The sequence below is a fragment of the Pezoporus flaviventris genome, unplaced genomic scaffold, assembly GCF_033815535.1.
Source record: "Pezoporus flaviventris isolate CSIRO_AGI_PZ_B2104156 unplaced genomic scaffold, CSIRO_AGI_Pfla_v1 ptg000021l, whole genome shotgun sequence".
Classification (NCBI taxonomy): domain Eukaryota; kingdom Metazoa; phylum Chordata; class Aves; order Psittaciformes; family Psittacidae; genus Pezoporus; species Pezoporus flaviventris.
The window spans coordinates 12220624-12240575 of record NW_026892569.1 but is presented as its reverse complement, the minus strand read 5'-3'; the positions used below and the strand labels follow the sequence as shown (position 1 = coordinate 12240575).

The following is a 19952-nucleotide window of genomic DNA, read 5'->3' as shown; positions in this document are numbered from 1 at the left end:
TTAGAGATAAACCCAAAAACACTAACAAGGAGAAGAATAAGTACTTCTCCCTGCTTGGTCTTCGCTCTTCAGGCTTTTAAGTTCCCTCCTGTAGACCCAGTGACTGCTTTTCAGAAGCCATAGAACAGAGAGAAGGGCCAGGAGTCGGAAGAGATAAAGTGAGCCTCACCCAGGTCCATAGCTTTCATGTCCCCAAACTTCAGACTCTACTTGAACTTTACAGCTCATTCCAAAATGGATCACAACCAAAGTCTCAGATCCTGTTGATTCTTAGGACTAAAGTGTACTTCAGTGGAAGATTTGCAAGTTGGTTCACTGGTCTTTTAGAGATAGACACCCAAACTGTGCATTCACCGTGTTAAGAACACATGAAAGAAATGGAATTGTACAGTTGGGAAACGGCAGCATTAAACCATGCAGTCTCAATTTAGCTTTCATGCCATGATCAAATATTCATTATTCCACAGGAGCCCGTGCTTACAGTGCAGAGCACAGATGGTGTGAATGCTCAGGATCAGTTATTCAGAAAGCAAACAGGAAAAGTCAGTGAGAAAAGAAGAGTCCAGCCAGTAAATGCCTTAGTTTGTTACCACTGGTTTCTTGCAAACTGTAGTTTGTGGAGGCTATCTAGTAATGGCATGTTGTGAGGCATAAAGGAGGCTTCCTGCCTGTGATCCCTGCTATTGAACAGTATCCCAGATACATGTGGAAGGATGACTGGCTTAGACAAAAGGATTGAAAAGCCAAGCAGCCAGCAGATAGGAGAGCTCTGAGCAGGCAGACATCAGTAGTGGAGCAGGAACTTTAGAAAGTGTTTGGTCTGAGGACTTACCTTTGCCTTATTCTTAAACCTGTGCAAAAGAAGGGAATTGGGTATTGGGGCAAAGGGAAAGGATAATGGAAGAGAAAGCACATCTGTAGATTGGTATCTCGGACAGCATTCATAGGTGAAGACAGCTAAGGAGAAGAGTGCAACATGATATGATAATAAAATACAGAACAGAGATGGGGATGAGAAGAGAGCAAGCAGTTCAAGTAGAACACACACAAGAAAGTGATTCATGGAGGTAAGCAGCCATTGCAGAAAGACTGGTTAATGCAACAGAAAGTGAGCTTTGGAAGAGACCTGTTACACTTGAGCATGAGGTGAAATAAGGATAGGTGAGGTGGCTGCAAGTTGTAAGACAAACTGTTCTGTTAGAGAGGAAGAGATAGGAGAGGCAGCCAGAGACTGAAGTTCAGGGAGGAACAAGAATGAAATATAGGAAGCTGTCAGATAAAGTAGGAAATGGGATATCTGCTTAGGGAAGGGAGAATGTGAGAGTCGTCCTGGACACCAACACAAAGACAGCAGGCATGTCCCTGACTTGCTATTAACTGCTGGAGTCCACATCTCTCACAAAAATGGGGCCAAATCCCAAGAGGATTATGCTCTCTACCAAATGTAAGACCTCAAGATGAGCTGGAGCTCATTGGAACACAAAGCCGATCTTTGATAGAGAAATAAAATACAGAAGTACAGATTCAGGGGAGTAACACTGATAGCTTTCTATGCCTTGGAAAGCAGAGGCAGCCCCAGAACAGCAAGGGATGTACCAGGGTAATTCAGGAGCAGCAAGAGACAGGCCCAGAAACAGACTCACAGCATGGTTTAAAAGTTCACCCAGGAAGCAGAACAAGAAACAAGCTACAACACATGCAAAGGGGTCCACCAGGAGCAAAGCTACCTACAGCATAGGCCCAAGGTCCATCCAGGAGGCAGAGGCAGGAATGCAGACCATCACATCTACAGCAGAGCTCAAACAGGGAGTGATAGCCCAGGGCTGAGCTTAAATAGAGCCCCTGGCCAATGGACAGAGAGGATGGGTAAGAGACCCAGGTGGGGCTGGTCAGGGCTGTTACAGTCCTTTTAGTGCCTTCAGGACCCTGATAATAGTACTTTGATTGCCACTGGATTAATGTCATTGGAAGCGTTAGGATGTCTGATTCCTAGGAGGCATCTGAGGGATAAACACTTCAGCTTTCTAGATTTGCAGCTAGCAATCCAGGTGAAGGAGCTTGAAAGCAAAGGGTGAGGAATAGAGGCTTGCATAAGATCCATGCCATCAGCTACAAAACCCAGTGTTCTGCTAAAGGCTGATTGGTTTATGACACTGATTTATATAAATACATGTATTGGTACAGCAGGAGATTGAGATGTGGGAGACTTCTGGTTTACATCTCCCATATTTCACTTTATCCTCAGTGTTCAATATGTGATGCTACATCACTCAACAGACACTGATCCTTAGCTACAAAGGTATTTAGGCCTATAGCAATATTTAGGTACAGCAACTATGTTCTCAGGCTGTAGTTTCATCATGTAAAGTCTTTGGGGCGATCTTGATTTGAGACATTTCTGCTTTTCTTAATATTTTCTATGCTATCACCTGCATCATGCCCTGAGTCATATGTGAGCTGGGCTGTGAAGCTAAACCATGTTAAAACAAAAGCTAAAACTGCTTTTTTTTATCCTTGGCAAGAGTATCTTTAATCTGGATTAGCTCCCTCATCTGCCTCACAGTACAGTCATGCTGTTACAAGTCGGGTATTGCTGCCAAAGGCTGTGATTTGTACATCTACCACCTGAGCAGCTTTGAATCGGGACATAAAAGAGGTTATAGGGATATTAATGCCAGGAGGATCAGTTCCAATGACATAGCTTGACCTGCTGTACTAAGCCATGAATTTCACCCAGTGGTTCCTTCATAGAGCTCAGTAACTTGTGGTTTATTTATGGCAAATAGCATAGAACCATATTCATGCTTTCATGCAGTGGGTCCAAGAAGTGACATGATACTTGTTCACCTTTGACTGCACAGAGTTGCTTCACCTGAATCCTGGTTTGAAGCTAAGAGAGGCAGTGGAAGCTTTTCCATCTGCTTGCCCTGCAATGTGGTTAGTGTTTTAAGCTTTATTCAGCTCTGTACAATACCTGACACCTCGTGCTTTCCCTCTGCCCAGGTAGTTTCTTTCACCTTTGGTCCTTTCAGTACATGTTGTGGTTGTTGCTCTTTCTCCTGGCTTATTCTCAGTCTGGTTTAGGGCTTTTTTTCCTAATGAATGAAGGGCACATTTGGAAGCCTTCCAGAGCAGAGCAACTGTTGCTGATTCAGAGAAAATGTTTGTCTTTGGGCTCTGGATTCACTTTGTGATATTGCCAGAGAAATTTGGGATACGGCAGTTGGCAGTGACATCAGAGGCTGGTCCCATACCTGCTTTTAGTAAAACCACTCTTTCTGGGTCATTTTGAGTGCTTAAATACAAAGCAGTGCCTGCTGGTTCTCTTAGGGTTCACATGGTCTCTCTGAATGCAGAGCTGTACCCATGCACATTTATAATCAATCCTTCCACATCAGGTTCTGAAGAGACCACATTTGACTTTGAAGAGGCCAAGTTCAATTTTTCCGTTAACTTTTCCATATTCACAAGGACCTAAAAGGATGGGAGGCTTGGGAGCAAGTCCCAGGTTACAGTGCCTGCTATGGGTAGATTAACAGTTGGAATTCCTGCTCTAATCAGGAGTAGAAAAGAAGCCATTCTTTTCCTATATAAGTTACTGGTTTCTGGGGTAAGGTCTAAGAAGTGAATGTGTCTAAAACCACGTACACATATGGGTGTTTTCTGAGGGACCTGAATTTCTGGCTCCTACTTGGTCACTTTGGTAAATGAAGTTTGAGGGAACTTGGCAAGGATGAGTGGAGCTGGGACACTTGTGGCAAGGCCACCTGAGCCCATACAGGTTTTGGTCTCCATAGCAGTGAGTGAATGGGCTGCTGCTGGTTCCAAAATCACTAAATAGGTGACAGTGAAGGAAAAGCAGTGATAGTGTTTAGCTGAACATTAACATTGGCACCACTAAAACCTTTTTGAACAGTAACAAAAGAACAGGATAAATAGACTGGAAGAGGTATAAAATCCGTGCTTCATGTGAGCGGCTGTAACTCAGCCTGTAACCGTGTCAAGGCACAGCGCCATCCTCGGTCTGAATTCACCTCCATCAGCCTTTACACACGTACCTGCCTATGCCTTAGCTCACATTTTTTCTGCTTCCTTGTTTTCTATCTGAACGCTAGCTTGATTTTTATCCACTTTTGGGCTAAGCTCTTATTTTTACCTACAGTGCCAATAACTCCATTATCAAACTGCATACAAGTAACTGCTGTCCCCCTTAAATACAGCCCCCGAGTTACAGCAGGAACTGACTCTTAGTGTCTTAAGAATGAAGGAAGCACAAAGGGGAGCGAGGGTCAATATTTAACAGGTAAATGCCTGAATCACAGCATAATGAGCAAATCTCACTTAAAATCTCCTTGGCACAAGTGAGTTTGGTCTTGTTCAAGGTTTTGTTCCTGATGCCACTGAACTACCTTTGCTGTAGAAAGACCCAGATTTAGTTTTCAGGGCAGAAACTCTAGGTTCTGATATAGAAACAAGGATCTGGGGGGTTACAGGGCAGGCATTATGGGTTACCACACTGTGGACATGACCTGTTCATTCAACAGGCAAATAATACTGTCGTTTACTTTGTAGTAAGTCTGGCTAACCCCAGCAACTGCCTCAGGTTCTACTGGTTAATCCACAGTGGCTCGCGGGGGGGGGGGATTGAAAATCCACTCCCAAAGTGGGCCTATGGGCTCTTCTCTGTTTTTTTGCCTCCATATGGATTGAGCTTGGCAGCGCTCATCGCTCCCATTCAAGTGAAATTATGTTGAGTAATGGAATAGATGAAGCCAAGGGAAAAATGGGGTTTTGCAACTTCTCTGCAGATGGCTGCAGCCTGGGGAGCGTGGAGGGGCAGAGCTGGAAAAGGGTCAGGACCAGCCAAATTTATAAGGAATTTATAAGGAATAAGGAAGGAAAAGGCAAGAAAGTCCATGATTTAGTAGAAAACTTGTGCACGGCAAGGGAAGGATTCTAAATGCCCGAAGGCTCCAAAGCCAATATGGAATTTCTTTATAATCCTGTGCAAAATTGCTTCGTATTTTGTATGTACCAAAGCATTAAAATGCAAACTCCAGGTGCCCACAAGGTACAACCCTGGAAAGACTTGCTTAAATTCCTGGAAGATTTATTGAGGATGCTTGAATTGGCTGAAAAGCCTTGAAAAGCCTTGGTAACAGACTGAAAGCTTTTGTTCTAGTAGCACATAGGTGAGCTGAGGACAGAAGCAACATAGCAATCTGTTCAGTCCCAAGGGAGCTTAAAGCAGAAGGACTTGATGTATGAGGCCAAACCCAGCATCCCCTATGACTATCACATCACAGCAACTTCCTAGTGTTGGTGGCTGTGTCAAATTCAACTCAGACACAGAACAGTATTCACTGCATGGAGCTTAAATGAAAGAACCTCAGAAACAGGCTGCGCTATGGGACATCAGAGAGGTATTGGTAGCAAGGGGTGCCTGATAGCTATGAGGTGAATCAATTACTTCTCTTAGACACACAGAGACTCTTGTAGCTTTCGTATGAAACACAGTCCTTAAAAGAACTAGAAGGCTTAATTTACCAACCCTAAAATATATTTACAAGTGTTTCCAATCAAATGTGTCTACTGGAAAGGTTATTATTGTTCTTTCACAGAGATGAAAGTAGCAAAGAACATTGCTTAAGTGATTAAACCAACAAAAACTGGTATTAAGGAGAGCCGTTAAGCAATAAAATCCAGATACATTGAAATAGCTCCCCCAGAGCCATTGCTTTTAAGAAAAGCTGTTTAAAGGTTAATAATGTCAGATAGGAAATTGTTTGCTACCACATCCCACGGAATAAGAGGCAGTTTCCTACAAGTAAGATGAGTCTCTGCATGGGTGGATCTACACCAAGCCCTGGTTCAGGAAAGCTTTTAGGCATGTGTTTAAATACCACTCCTCAATAGGCATGTTTTTCTGATTTGGACTTCAGTCGTAAAGCCAATTCCACAACAATACTAAAATGTAGGGAGAACTTGTTGCCTTTATAATTGCTGAATTCCTGCCGAGTGAACCACGACATGGATCGTACCATCAAAACTGTGGTTATGCGCTAAACCATAGAGACTCAAAGCATCACGTTGGTGGCATGAATGCCAGATGCTCTGGCTGCAAACCACAGGCTCCTGGTGGAGATATAGAGAACCTGCATAGATATCGAGCACACTGATGGATTTCAGAAGAGGGTAGGAGTGCAATGGAAAAGCAGGGGATGGGCACTACTAAATCACCCTGGAATGGTCCCTGGGACCACTTTAGACCTAACATTACCTGAACCTTACCTGAATGTCAATTCAGAGGTGGAGGAACTACTGCTTACAAGTGTCCTGCTGTTCCAGCTGGAATGGCTGGAATGCAAAGTGCTGATTCTGCAGGGAGGGGAGGACAATCCAGCTGACTTCACTGTCATTTTGAGTCACAGTTCTGAAGCACATCTCACCCTAGGAAACTAGGAACTCACTGCAACTGTCCATAAAAGTTAAAGAGAGCCATTTCATGATGTTCCCCATCAGCTTCTTTGTCATCTCTGAACACAAAGATCTGAAGCTTCCTCACTGACCTGCATGTTCCTGCAAGGATTCCTGTGACATACTTTGATCCACTATGGGTAGAAAAAGTGTCAGCAACACCACTGTCTTCATGTAGTTCATATAATTCTTGACTATTTTTGCTTCATAATTTGTATCATTTTATAGAATCATAGAACAATTAGGGTTGGAAAGGACCTTAAGATCATCAAGTTCCACCCCCCCTGCCATGAGCAGGGACACCTCACACTAAACCATGGCACCCAAGGCTCTGTCCAACCTGGCCTTGAACACTGCCAGGTATGGAGCATTCATAGCTTCCCTGGGCAACCCATTCCAGTGCCTCACCACCCTTACATAAAGAACTTCTTCCTTATATCCAATCTAAACTTCCCCTGTTTAAGTTTGAACCCATTACCCCTTGTCCTATCACTCCAGTCCCTAATGAAGGGTCCCTCCTCAGCATCCTTATAGCCCCCCTTCAGATACTGGAAGGCTGCTATGAGGTCTCCATGCAGCCTTCTCTTCTCCAGGCTGAACAGCCCCAACTTTCTCAGCCTCTCCCCATACAGGAGGTGCTCCAGTCCCCTGATCATCCTCGTGGCCTCCTCTTGTATGTTTTCAGATCATTATAGGAAGAGCTTGAAATCCTTATTGAGTTTTAATTCTGGGGGAAGTATCAGCACAGGGATCTGTTTCTAGAATTTACTCTGACATGATCTTTACGTATTTAACATTCATGGCACTACTGACATAGTTGATGCGCACAGAGTAATGTTTTCTTAAACAAAACCTCCTCTTTAAGTTGCCAGCTACAAGAGAGCAGCTCCTGCATCTCTGAGTGCCGGACATCACACAAACTGGCACAGCCTGGATCAGATAATGTGGAAACTGAGCTGGGAATTATCAGCAGAACTGCACAAGGTATCTGAAGAGGAGGTAACATTTGCGAGGGATACGACAGCCAAGTCACCTACAAAACTCCTGTGGAAAACCAAGCTTTACCTTATGTAATCTCCATTTTGCCAAACAAGGAATTGACTTAGGGCCAGATCCTGCGCCCTTTGAAGTAAGTGGAAAACTTTCCATTTGCTTCAGTGGGGAGGATCAGACCCACAGGGAGTCAAGTTTGTGCCTGTAAACAGGATAAAGAAGCAAAAGAAACATCCGAGGCCACTTGTAAGAGTTTCCTGGCAGGGTAGGTACCAATAACTACCAAGTAAAAAGCCCCTAATGCTTTACACAAACCCATTTTAATCCACATTTGCTTTCTTCTGTCATTACTTGCTTCTCATGGACCAGAAAGAGGATTGTGAAATGTCTGGCAAACAGCAAGGACTTTGGTCTGAATTTTGGGTTGTGTCCATGGGGTGCTTTCTGCTTTGTAACCTCTGCTCTGGAAGCACCCCTTGATGCACCTAAAAAGTGTCATCAAAGCAGATGGCAGACCTGAGAGCTCTTACTTCATTGGAGCTTAATAAAGAAATAACTCACTATAGAATAACACATAACAGGAAGGCTTTTCTCACTTTTCTCATTGCTGCACTGAATCTCTGCTTAGGCAAAGACTTGCTGATAGATGGGCCTTGCATACGATGTGATGCATCCACCCTCTTGCCTCCTGGGACATGAGTCACTCATGAAGTGCAATTCATCACAACTATTTCACCCTCTGCCCCATGAAGTCATTTGTGGCACAGAAGGATTCTATTCCCTTGTGACTGGTGGGGGGAAAAAAACAGTCATAGTTTACAATGGTTATGCCAGTAATATACACAATATTGTGTTTTCCTCCTCTGAGGGACAGTGTTTGTTCTTCTCCCAGCTGCATTCATTTAACATGTTATTCAGCTATTTGGTTTCACTATGTGTATATTTTACAGTTTGCAGCAGGGAGAATGAACTCTTTAAACAGCTTTTCTCCCCACAGTTATGTAATAAATGAGTCTGTATTTGTATGTATAGTTAACTGAATCTGATCATATCATCTAGTGCTAGAATGCTGTAGCTGAATCAGATTTATACCGCAGATGGAACTGATGCAGAAATGACCTTGCAAGCATTGTGAGACTCATACAGTCCTAATTATCTTCCAGTATCTACCTCTGAACCTAGAAAAGTTGAAAGGAAGACAACGAATACACATTCCAAAGGAGAATAAACCAAAATGTCAGGGGTACCATATATACAGAAATCAGCTGAGGTTGCATTTCTGGAGTCTATTGCATCACTGTGCACCAGCAACTAAAGTTCTAAGGGTTATTTTGGTTTTCAAAACCCATCACAGAGACAGACAGATTTATGGAACCAGTGGAGCTATTGACTAGTTTAAAGTGGCTGTCATGTATGTATGAAGATAGGCTGAGAAAGCTGGGGCTGTTCAGCCTGGGGAAGAAAAGGCTGCATGGAGACCTCGGAGCAGCCTTCCAGGATCTGAAGGGGGGCTATAGGGATACTGGGGAGGGACTCTTCATTAGGGACTGTAGTGATAGGACAAGGGGTAACGGGTTCAAACTTAAACAGGGGAAGTTTAGATTGGATATAAGGAAGAAGTTCTTTACTGTGAGGGTGGTGAGGCACCAGGGAGGTGTCCCAGGGAGGATTTAGACAGGCTTAGGAAGGCTTGGACAGCATCACACACAAATGTAGGCTGAGAGAGCACAAGCAGTGTTTGTGCTAACACTAGTAAGTGAATGTCTAGAACTCACCATGTTCTCCATGACCCCCGTCCTGTTGGCAAGCTCACATTCCTCTGCATGCCCATTGCAGAAGCAGCTTCCCCGGATGATCAGGTCATAAATAGCATAGTGGGCAAATCTCTGGGGTTTCTCCACCAATCCCAAGCTGTGGCAGGGACATTCCTGTCTTTTCAACAGAAGGAGGCGGAGGTTGGTGAGTTTCAGGAGATCTTGAGCCTCAGGACTGTAGGGGTCTTCAATCTTGTTAGCCGGACTTAAGGCACGATAGATCACCTGGAAGACAGAAGATACACATCCAAGAATAGATGTAGGACGCTGCATACGCAGCAAACATCCTAAGGTGATGCTCAGTAATAGTCCCTATTTAGAAGACTCTGCATAAGCCATTGGGGACTGTGACTGATCCCAGAACATCACAGCAAGTGATTGTCTACCTGCTTTCACTCCTGTGAGATAGGAAGTGCCTGTCTCACAGGAGTGAGATAACTAAGGAGTTTTATCTAAGTGAGATAAGGAGTTTAAGCATCTCTCCGTGGGTTACTGAGCCCAGTCACTTCTTGCTGTTCAGCGACTAGAGAGCTGGTTGCATTCATACACAGGATTAGATGTCCCCTATCGTGTCCATTCTGACTCCAAATTGAGAGCTATTTTCTCCTTTGGTTGAGTTTAAACACCACAGCAGAGGGGCTTGGCCTCAGGGTTCTTTGGCCTTGCTTTAGAAGTGGTGACAGTGCCTGTCTGACTGACTCCAGAAGTGGAGTGAAAGCTTTTTTGTTTCCATAGGGATTCCCTCTTTCTCTCCCTGTGTTTTCCTTTTCCTTTCTTTCTAGTGAACTGACCAGGATTCTTGCAGCATATAAAATACTTGTGCTCCTTTTTGCTTGCAGGAGCCAGAAAAGAGCTTGTGGGACATGTCTGGAAGAGTGTTCTGTTGTGTGTTGATGGCACATAGGGAGATAAACCCCCTTAAACGAACAGAATCAGCTGCCAGGCTTCACTCAGAACTATACCAGGCGTACACCAGGCAGTACCACAGCAAAGCAGTGGTACATATCCCACCTGCCCACTGCATTTTCTGCTTGGTTTCTTCTTTTTCCTTGTAACCCCCTTCTCTTACACTGTCAGCTACTTACAAAGCTGCAAACAGGCCTGTTGGTGAGACCAGAGGTGCCTGTGTTTCCCTGTTTGGCAGAGCTGTGGGCAGATTGCCCTGGCTGTGCAATGCAGGTGCCTACATTCCCCTGAGCAATGAAGCCGTGACAAAACAGCCCTGGCCTTTCCACCTCAATGTCTACATTCCCCCAGTCAATGGAACCATGAGCAAATGGCCCATTCTGCTTTGCCCAGGTGCCCAGCATTCCTTTTACTGATGGATTCACGGGACAAAGCCCCAGTCTCCCCTTCCCAGTTCTCCAGGTCTCATCTTTCTAGTGGAAACCAGTTTTATGAACCCTGTTTCCTTCTTCCCAGTCCTCTGTGGACCACACAGAGGTGGAGGGACTTCCCAGAGTCCTGAGGACCTGGTGTGTACAGACACACACATCTTCCTAATTGTGGTCCATTAATCAAAGACCAAGGCAGTGAACTGGATAGAATTGTTCTGCAGAGCTCAGACATCTCAAAGCAGGATTAAAAACTAACTACTGGGATTATAATGGTTAAAAAATCCTTGTGAAACTGTTTTAAATTAGTATAAAACAGAGAAACCAAGGGTAAAGCAGTCTGTTAGGTCACTGGGCTGTAGAAGTTTTATTGTCATACTTAGCTTTCTTGTCCATGGCTTCTCAATACATGTGCTTAGTAAAAATGGTATCTCCTTTCAGGATAGCTCCCTGGAGGATACCTACAGCCCACTGGCTCGAGAGCATAAATGCAAGAGGTACTTTGCTGCAGGACAAGACATCTGACCAAAGGCAATCAATATGTCCTTAGCTTCTGCAAGATCTGCACTGCTCCTGCAGTGACCTCCTCAAACAAGGCTGAGCAAGAGGCTTAATGTCTCTATGGATCTCCTCACAGGAGACAGGAAGGGTGAATGAGGTGAAGAGGCTGGGCCTGTCAGAAAGAAAGGACTAGATAATGGCCAAAGAGTTTCTTTTTACTCTTTCTGGCATTATACTTCTTGATTACAATAGTCTTCCATTGTGCTCTGTTAGCTGAGGAGGACATCTTGTGTATTGTATTGTACTACAAGAAACCTATTTAGTGCACAGTATGGTGAGTTAAAAGAGATAGATTCATGTTCTGGGATCTCCAGTCAATTATCCATCCTCCCCATGCTTTAATGGCATCTATATCGCACCAAGTTCTTTAGGCAGAAGAGCAGCTGTTGGGTGCTCTTCTCTCAGCAGAGAGCCATTTGCTTACATGAAGCTGGATCGGGTTTTGTTTCTTTGCTTGAAGGCTTGGAAGAAGGTCAGGTTCCCTGTGGGTTCATTGTCTTGCAAATATTTTCATTGCTGGCCTTGCATCTCTTGAGGAGAGTTGCTTTGGCATTTTCTATATCCCCTTAGAGCTCCAGATGTTATTTGTGAGTAGAGATGTTAATAACTCGGATGTCCCATAGGGAATGTGGCATCCTTTTAAGAATAAAACCAGTATTCTGTTCCAGTTGAGGTACAGGAGTTTGTATGATTAATTCATGACACATTTCCATCTGGAATAAGCTCAGTGGTGAGATTGGATTTGCTTGTCCTTCTCTCTCCCAAGGCAAGACTTGTTAAGTGTTACAGATCTGATTTGGGTGACATAACACCAGTGGAGTCTTTTGGGAGTGGCGTTTCTATGTTCTTGGATTCAACAGCCGCTAAGGAATTAACCTTCCTTAACTTTGTAATGATCAAAGATATTGAGGATTTACTTAAACAAAGACATTTTATATCAGCAGAGACAAAGCAGGTATGTTGTGCCAATACCAGTGGGTTTAGGTGAGCTGCATTTTGACCACAGGTATCACAGCTTTATTTCCTATCTAAATCAGTTTAGCATTATTTCGTATGGGCATAAAACTGGGAAATGGAATTTCCCTCTCTCTTTGTTTCTGGAGGACATGTTCTCCTTGAAATATTGGTGGTTAAAACCCTTGAGCACAAGGAAGAGTATAATGTAATCACCATCTCTTCGCTCAGTTTTAATACTGGTTTCTTCTCACATTAAAGTGCCAACCATCAGATCTTCCTTAATATATGTGTTCCCTACTGGCAGGAACAATATGTCACAATCCATAAGTTGTATTTATTAGTCTACTGTGTGAACTGATCCAAGTAATTGTAGAGTGGGAGGAATGTTTAAACCAAACCTGATATCTCATCTTACATGCCTTGAATTATTTTTCCATAAATGCATAATTTACCTAAAAAACCAACCCAAACCAAACCATGAAACTTCATTTCTGTACTAAAAAGCCATGATTCTATTTTAAATGAATGTATTTGGGGTTATGGTTCCCTAAGAATATGTGAATCCTAAATTAGGAGACAGATTGGTGGTGGTTGTATGGATGGGTTGATGATTTTGTATGGTACAGGGGAGAATTTCATTTCTGTAAAAGAGGAAGAGATGTCACTGGGAGCAAAACACTGAGTTGGGAATGCAACTATGTGGTCAAATCCAAATTGTTCCTTGTTGTTTATGTTTCTGAAGCCTATGGAGCAGATTCCTTCTGTACAGACTGATGTTTGACTTTTGCAGAAAGGCAGAAATAGGATTCATTTTTCATTTCCCAGACATAACCATCCAAATGTACAGTTTTCCATTATATTCATGTAAAAGACATGAAGAGACTGCAATGAATAAAAAAGTGCTTTCTCAATGAAGGTACAAGCTCTCAAAAGAGCTTCCCATGATGTTGACTGTAAAGCTATTTCTCATCTGATGAAATCTCCATCCGCTGTCAAGCTCTGTTCTTTCTTTGCTGTAACAGACTGCTCTGAATGTCCCAGTCCTTTCTCTAAACATCAGAGTGCAGCTTTCATACAAGTAGCACGTGCACAGAGCAGAGAAATGATGCTGACCAGGTCTTCTAAAGGACACCTTAGAAACCTTTCTGCTTCACTTGAATTGGGTGGAAGTGGAAAGTGTTCCGCACCTCTATAGTCTCACCCCTTTGTGGAAATACACCCTAGATCCTGAGTTCCCCTTATAATCAGGAGCTGCCACCGGAGCTAAACGCTGAGTAGGACATTCACGCTTATCTGCATATCTGCTATCAAGCGCATATTTGTCATTCTCATCTTCAAAAGTCAATCAGCTCGCCTCAAAAAGATGGGCACTGCCCTGTCCTCTCCTGACCTTTCTGAGAGCAAGGAAGTCTGGAGAACGCTGCCAGCGTGCAGAGCTGAAAAGGTTGCCAGTGTTAGAGGCCTGGTTTTGCTGTACACAACTTGGCACAGCTTCACATGGGGTGATGTTTTATCGCCAATCAAGAGAGCATCTTCATTCCGGAGACAAGGTCTCAGACTTTTGGTTTCTTGCCATCTGCTTTGCTTCACCGTTCCTGATGCAGATAATTCTGTTTTCTTAACCTGATCTTCCAGCCAGTATGAGTCAGAAAAGATGTGGACACAGCAAAGGTTCCCCCTTGCAAGCTCATAGCCTAAGGTCAAAGAATCTGAGTCATAACTGGCGGGCAGTGCCAATGTATGGCCTACTACAAAAGAAGATCCTGTGCAGAACAAGCATTTGATATTACAAACCATCCTTAAGCTATGCTGATCGTGTTGCACACAATCAGGTTAACGAGGTCAGAAATGTCTGTGTGCTTATTCTAGGCCCAACAGAAGGAAGCTGCAATAAAAACTCTCATCAGCCCTAAATCCGCTTCATTAAGAGATTTTCATGTGAGTTGATTTTGTTCTTCAAAGAATAGTCAACAATTGTCTCAGATTTTTTCCTGCCCAGTGGCAAATATCCTCTGGTTTATTTGATGGAGCCCCTTGGCTAAAACTAATTCTTCTATCTTGTGGTACAGTAGTCTTCACTAAGTAGTCTTCTTCCTGTTTGGAAATACTGTTGGAGCACAAAGAAAGTCTAGCTATTCCCTTAGCTATTAGAAGGCCCATTCTGATGGCTCATGGAATAGTGGTTTTTAGTCAGGATCCTCTGCTTTTCTGTCCTCCCAGAGAATAAAACTTAGAACCCAGTATAGAGTATGATCGCTTCTTAATGAAATATTTGTGCATTTGATTATTTAAATTGACCTGGGTAGACTCAGCTACTACCAAGACAGTGGCATCTTGAATTCATTCTTTTTCCCAAAACAGAGAGGGTCAATATCCCTTCAATTTGCATTTGCTTTGAGGTTATTCCAGTAATCCAGTCAGTGTGGCATTAATATTAGTATTTAGGCATTGCTACCGATATGATGATGGGGAAAGACAGGCAGACAAATCTGAAGAGCCATGCAGTCTTTTTCTCTTCCTCAAAGTGTATTCTCTAGGTTCAGCCTATCCATAGATGTAAATGTCTAGATCTATGTAAAAAGGCAAGGTTGCATGGAGAAGCAGTATCTTCTATCAAGTCAGGGAGTGTAATTGGAGTACTGACTATTGGGTACAAAACCCTTCAGCTTGTAGTCTGTGTATAGAGAATGGACAAAATTCCTTTCATTCTACATAGCTCCCACTCACAAAGTGCAGTGTCCTTTGTCACTATGAGGAATTATACTTGCTCTGTAATGGCAAAGGGTGGCACGAGGAGTTCTGTGATGCAGACAGCCCGGCTGGGAGCTGGACTGAGCACGAGGAGACTCATTTCACTCCATCTGCTGAATTGTCAGGGAAAGGTAAAACAACCCATCACTGTCAGTGTCAACCAATGTCAGCCAAGCTGTGTTCTCATGGGAAACCATCCGTTTCTTGTAAGTGGAGCCACTTGTCTCTCTAGGTCTTGTCTGAAATCTCACACATGAGCAGACTTCACTATGTGTATAGGCTCACCATGACAGTGATGTGTGGACAAGTGTGGAGCAAACAGTTCTGTATTCTTTTGCCCGGAGTTTGACAATTACAGCAATGAATCTCTAAGATTTATGGCATTTTAGACAAGAACTTTTTCACAGCTGGGACTTTGAATAAGTAATGGCTGCAGCTCCACTGAGGTTTGATATAACAGGGTGAGAAGAAACACTTGATATCTGCTGCCTTCTATGTTCAGGAAATACAGAAGCAATGCTCAAAATCCAAATGGCTCTGAAACGGCCCATCACAAACCAGGTCAAAGTAGGACACTTGGTGCCCCCTTGAAGTTCTTTTGCCAGGGATGGGAATGCTGCACTAGTGTCAGTTCACATTCCCTTCAGAGACAAATCCTTGAGCCTCTTAATTCTTCCTCCAGGGAAGCAGGGCCTGGCAGTGCTGTCTGCTTGTTTACACTGCTGGTGTTAACTGCTTCCTCTCAACTTGCCTCTGCATTCTGTCTCCTCTACAGTTCAAGTTAGAGCAAACGCTGAACAGACGGCCCTAGTCATAACATTCGGGCACTTACCTTCACTAGTGACTAATCCCTCCTGGAATCCCTCCCGTCTGGCACTCGGAATAACCCGAGTATCATACAACTTAGAGAAGCCAGTCCTGATGACTGTTGGACAAATCACTGCAGTGCAAGACCCTGCCCTTGCATTTTAGCTACTAGGAATTCACCCTTGTGATGTGCTGAGCATGTTCCTTTTCAGTGACCCCATTGCCGTATGAGATCAGACCTTGAAGAAGCCACTGAAGCCTAATGGTGACCTCTTGAATTATTGATGTTGCCACTTAATGAGGTATGTGTGTGTGTGTGCGGGGGATCCTCCTTTGTTTATCAGAAGGTTTGGCATGGATACAGGAAAAGAGGAGCCTGAGAAAAGAGCAAAAAATGTAGGTCCTTGGAACAGGATCACATACACTCCACAGAGCCCTGGCCCTGGCCTGGTTTGGTGTCTGTGTGCAGTGGCCCCTCGCTGCCAGAACTTGCTCAAGGAGTCCTTGTAGACAGAGAAAGGCAGCAGATGTCTTCAGGGCCAGTGCAGAGGAAGAGGCCTTCCATAGGGTTGACTGTGGCTTCTGTCTGAGCAACTTGGTGGCTCCTGAAGCAGACAGAAGTGCATCCATCCCATCACAACACTTCTTGATCTGGCATTCACAGAGAGTATTTCGAAGAGTGATTAAAAGTCTTTTAGCTACAAAGCGAGTCCACTCATCTCTGACAAAAGGCACTGCTGGGGACTTCTGTCCCTAAAGAGGTCACCACAGGATACAAAACGGAGGATGAGCAGGTCTTCTGTGCAAGGCACACTTAACATGTTACCATAGAAACCAGTTCCTTAATTCAGGCATACACAATTCTTCCAGCCCCCAGTGAATTCCAGTAATGGGTTTATTATATCACACTTCAATGGTGTCATCTGTCACGCAGACACTCACATAAATGAACCAGCCTTTGATTCAAAACTCCCTTCCAGTAGCCAGACCCAGTAGGGAAAGGGTCTCCTCTTGGGTCTGGTGGTTATAAGCAGGTCAGTGTGCTACCCTACTTTGCATGCTAATGTCTTCCTTCCATGCAAACATCTTCTTCAGTGGAGGAGAACATTTGTTTTCATTTCCTGATATTCCAGTTTATTAAACACATGCTCCTAATCTCTCAGATCCTTGCCTGCATGTGCTGTCAGGATGCAGGTTGAAACATTTTGCTCCCAGTTTCCCCCATATGATGCTTAAGCTGTAAGTCACACTAATGTCTGATGCAATGTTGTTGTCATTTCTCCTTTTGTTTGGGCCAGAGGCTTGATTTGCATTCGCTGATCTGAAGGCTCATTTTAGGCTCCTTAAGTATATAGCATAGTTGTTTTAGATCAGAAAGCCAGATGGACAAGTAGGTAAGAAAGTTCTGCGTTGATGCCTATAGATGCACTTACAGTAGATTAACAGATCTTAAAAAGGTGGGGTTGGTTTGAGTTCCTGATGTTATGTTGAAGGTTGGTGTACTGAAGATGATGAGCATAGGATCTCTCTCATGAAGACAGGTTGAGAGAGATGGGCTTGTTCAGCCTGGAGAAGAGAAGGCTCCAGGGGGGAATCTAGGATCTCAGAAAGATTTTAGCTGCAGAAGTACTCTGGATCTCAGCAGGAGTAAGGGATTTAGTAAGTGCTGGAGTAAAAGAAGACTGAAATAGAGACATGAGGAAGTTATCTCCTTGCATTTCTACAGGACTTGTTCCCCAATGCATGACACCTTCTGTCTTAACTGTACCTTATCTGGATGGAATGGAGATGTGTGACCCTGTCAGAGGTGAAAGAGAAGGGATAATCTACAAGGGATATATACCTTAACTTAGTGATACATTATGTTCTGTTGTGACGTTTTCACACCACTCACCCAGATGTCTTTTGCTTCCATTCTAGTCTCCTAAAAATTCCTTTTCTGCCAAGTTTTCCATCATGATCCCAGAAAAAGCCTCTTTCAGTGGTCTCGGAGGACCACCAGCATGTGCTGCCTCAGGAAGATGCATCTGAGTTTATAGCTGCATGTAAGCTGCTGCAACGCTATCACCTTCTCCTTTCACACCTACATTCTCACTTCTGGAAGCCAGTTCCCCTGAAATCTTGTTTCATGATGTGTCCAACATGGGTTTTAAACCAAAGTGTTCTTAGTAACCATCTCTTTTTTGATTCCTTTTGTGCCCTGTTAAAAGGAATTTGTGCCACTTCTCTAAATGAATAGGACAATGCTCAAGAAAAACCTGAGTGGCATTGAGTGGAAATTGCTCCAGCCCCCTCAGCAGAGAATACTGGCACTTATCTCAGGGCATTAATGACCATTTAATTTGGAATGGGTTTGGTCATTTCAGAAATGCTGTGAGCTTGTGATGTGACCTCCTCAGCAATCCAGGGCTCAGCCAGGATCAGTAATTGGGTAGGTTGGAGTGGAGATGGGAAAGAATCATAGAATAGTTAGGGTTGGAAAGGACCTTAAGATCATCCATTTCCAACCCCCCTGCTATGGGCAGGGACACCTCACACTAAACCATGGCACCCAAGGCTCTGTCCAACCTGGCCTTGAACACCACCACGGATGGAGCATTCACAGCTTCCCTGGGCAACCCAGAAGCAGAGAACACTGCAGAAAGTAATGGTGGAGATTCATTCAGCTTCCTTCCAAGTCAGTTGTTAGTCAGTGCTTGAAGGGATGCTCTGGGGCATTTGTGACATCTCCAAAATAAGGTGGAAAGTGACAGTTCTGAGATACATGAGCAAAGCTCCTGTGAGACTTGTAGTGACAGTAGCAGTGTCAGGCAAACCTGATCAGGTACCACTTTAAATAACTATGCTCTGCCTTCATTTATTTTCATTCACAAAAGGATCTGCTGTGTCCCATTGCTGACCTGAAAAGCCCAATGCCTTTGCACCCTTACCATAGTGGCATGTTATGGATTCATTAAGAGGCCTCTGTAAAGTCTATCCAGAACTTCAGAATGCTTTTGGGTTGATGTGCTGTGGAAACAATATTTGTCTTGTTCTCTGTTAAGCTGCTTCCTGTGTGCTCTCTCTGGAAGAAATGACCTCTATGTATTCAATTCATGTAACATTTGATGAAAGTATTTGGGATCTGCAAGGGTGACCTGTAAATATGTGACTGTTCTTACTAGTGTTTTCTAACATCTACTACCTCGGTGTTGATTGATTTAAGCATACACATATTCATTGCGCAGTAGCTGCTGCCCAAGTTGACAGAATCATTTTGACACTTGTTATCACAAAGGCTTGTGTTGAATGAATGTTTTATTATTTGATTTTCTGCCATGCACTTCTCAGATTTGTTGTAGCAGCAGCACATGGTCTTGATGATATTCCCCAAGGTAAAGTAAGCACAAAAGCCAACATAGCGCAGGGCAAAAGGGGATACTGTACTAGAGAAGAGAGAGTTGTTTTGTATGTAAGGCCAAGGCATTTGCCTCAGACTTCGTGTTCTGTTCCTTACTCAAGCAGAATTGTCCTGCTTCACCTTTCTGTGCTCTTCTTCCCTATCTGTGAAACAGCAACAGGACCCTGTGATGGTGCTGGAGATAGTTAAATGGATCTTGCAAAGTACTTCATGTTTTAGATTGGAAGGCACACAAGAGTGGGAATTGTATTAGTTCCCTCGATTCTGTATTGATGTGGCAAACTGTAATCTCTCTGCAGAAGACATTTGGATATATGTGGCTAAATGTATCATAACTGACCAGCAGAATTGCTACTCCAGGAACAAGGCAGTTCAGTAGTCTGATCTGCTCCAGATTTCTAGTACGTAGAGATGGTTCCTGGCCTGTTGCACAAAGAGGAGCTCACTCCTCAGTGCTGTTTCCCTGTGTCAGGTATAGTACACTAGTTTATTTCTCAAGTGCATTTGGAAGTGCGCTGCTGAAGCCCCTGTGGGTTTTGAAGTCCATCTGGATCATTCATCTCACACCTGAGCTTAGTGTGCAGCAAAGTATTACTGCCAAACCTGCATGATCACTTCCAGACAGGGAGACCAAGAGGGTTGGGACTTCTCTGAGGAAGAGAGAGGGAAGTGAAAGGACTTCAGCTTCTGTTGTGGTTATAGGAATCTCCCATAATCTCCTTTTGTGCCTTTATGTCTGCTCTTTTCCCACTGAAATAGTGAAACCTGGCTGCTCACTTCCACTTCCTGTTCCTGGATCCTTTGGCTTAATACAGAGTGGTCGCCCCCAGCAAGAAATTTGCACTAAATTTAGGGGAA

General features: G+C 43.8%; 1 protein-coding gene across 1 annotated transcript in view; it reads right to left on the bottom strand.

Annotated features, from left to right (window-relative positions):
- Window positions 1–19952, bottom strand: part of LOC133270649 (netrin-4-like) — a 44977-nt gene that overhangs the window by 15792 nt on the left and 9233 nt on the right. Inside the window, exon 3 of the mRNA XM_061456084.1 lies at window positions 9246–9509. Within this exon, the coding sequence (XP_061312068.1) occupies window positions 9246–9509 (264 nt within the window). The remainder of the gene's footprint in view (window positions 1–9245; window positions 9510–19952) is intronic.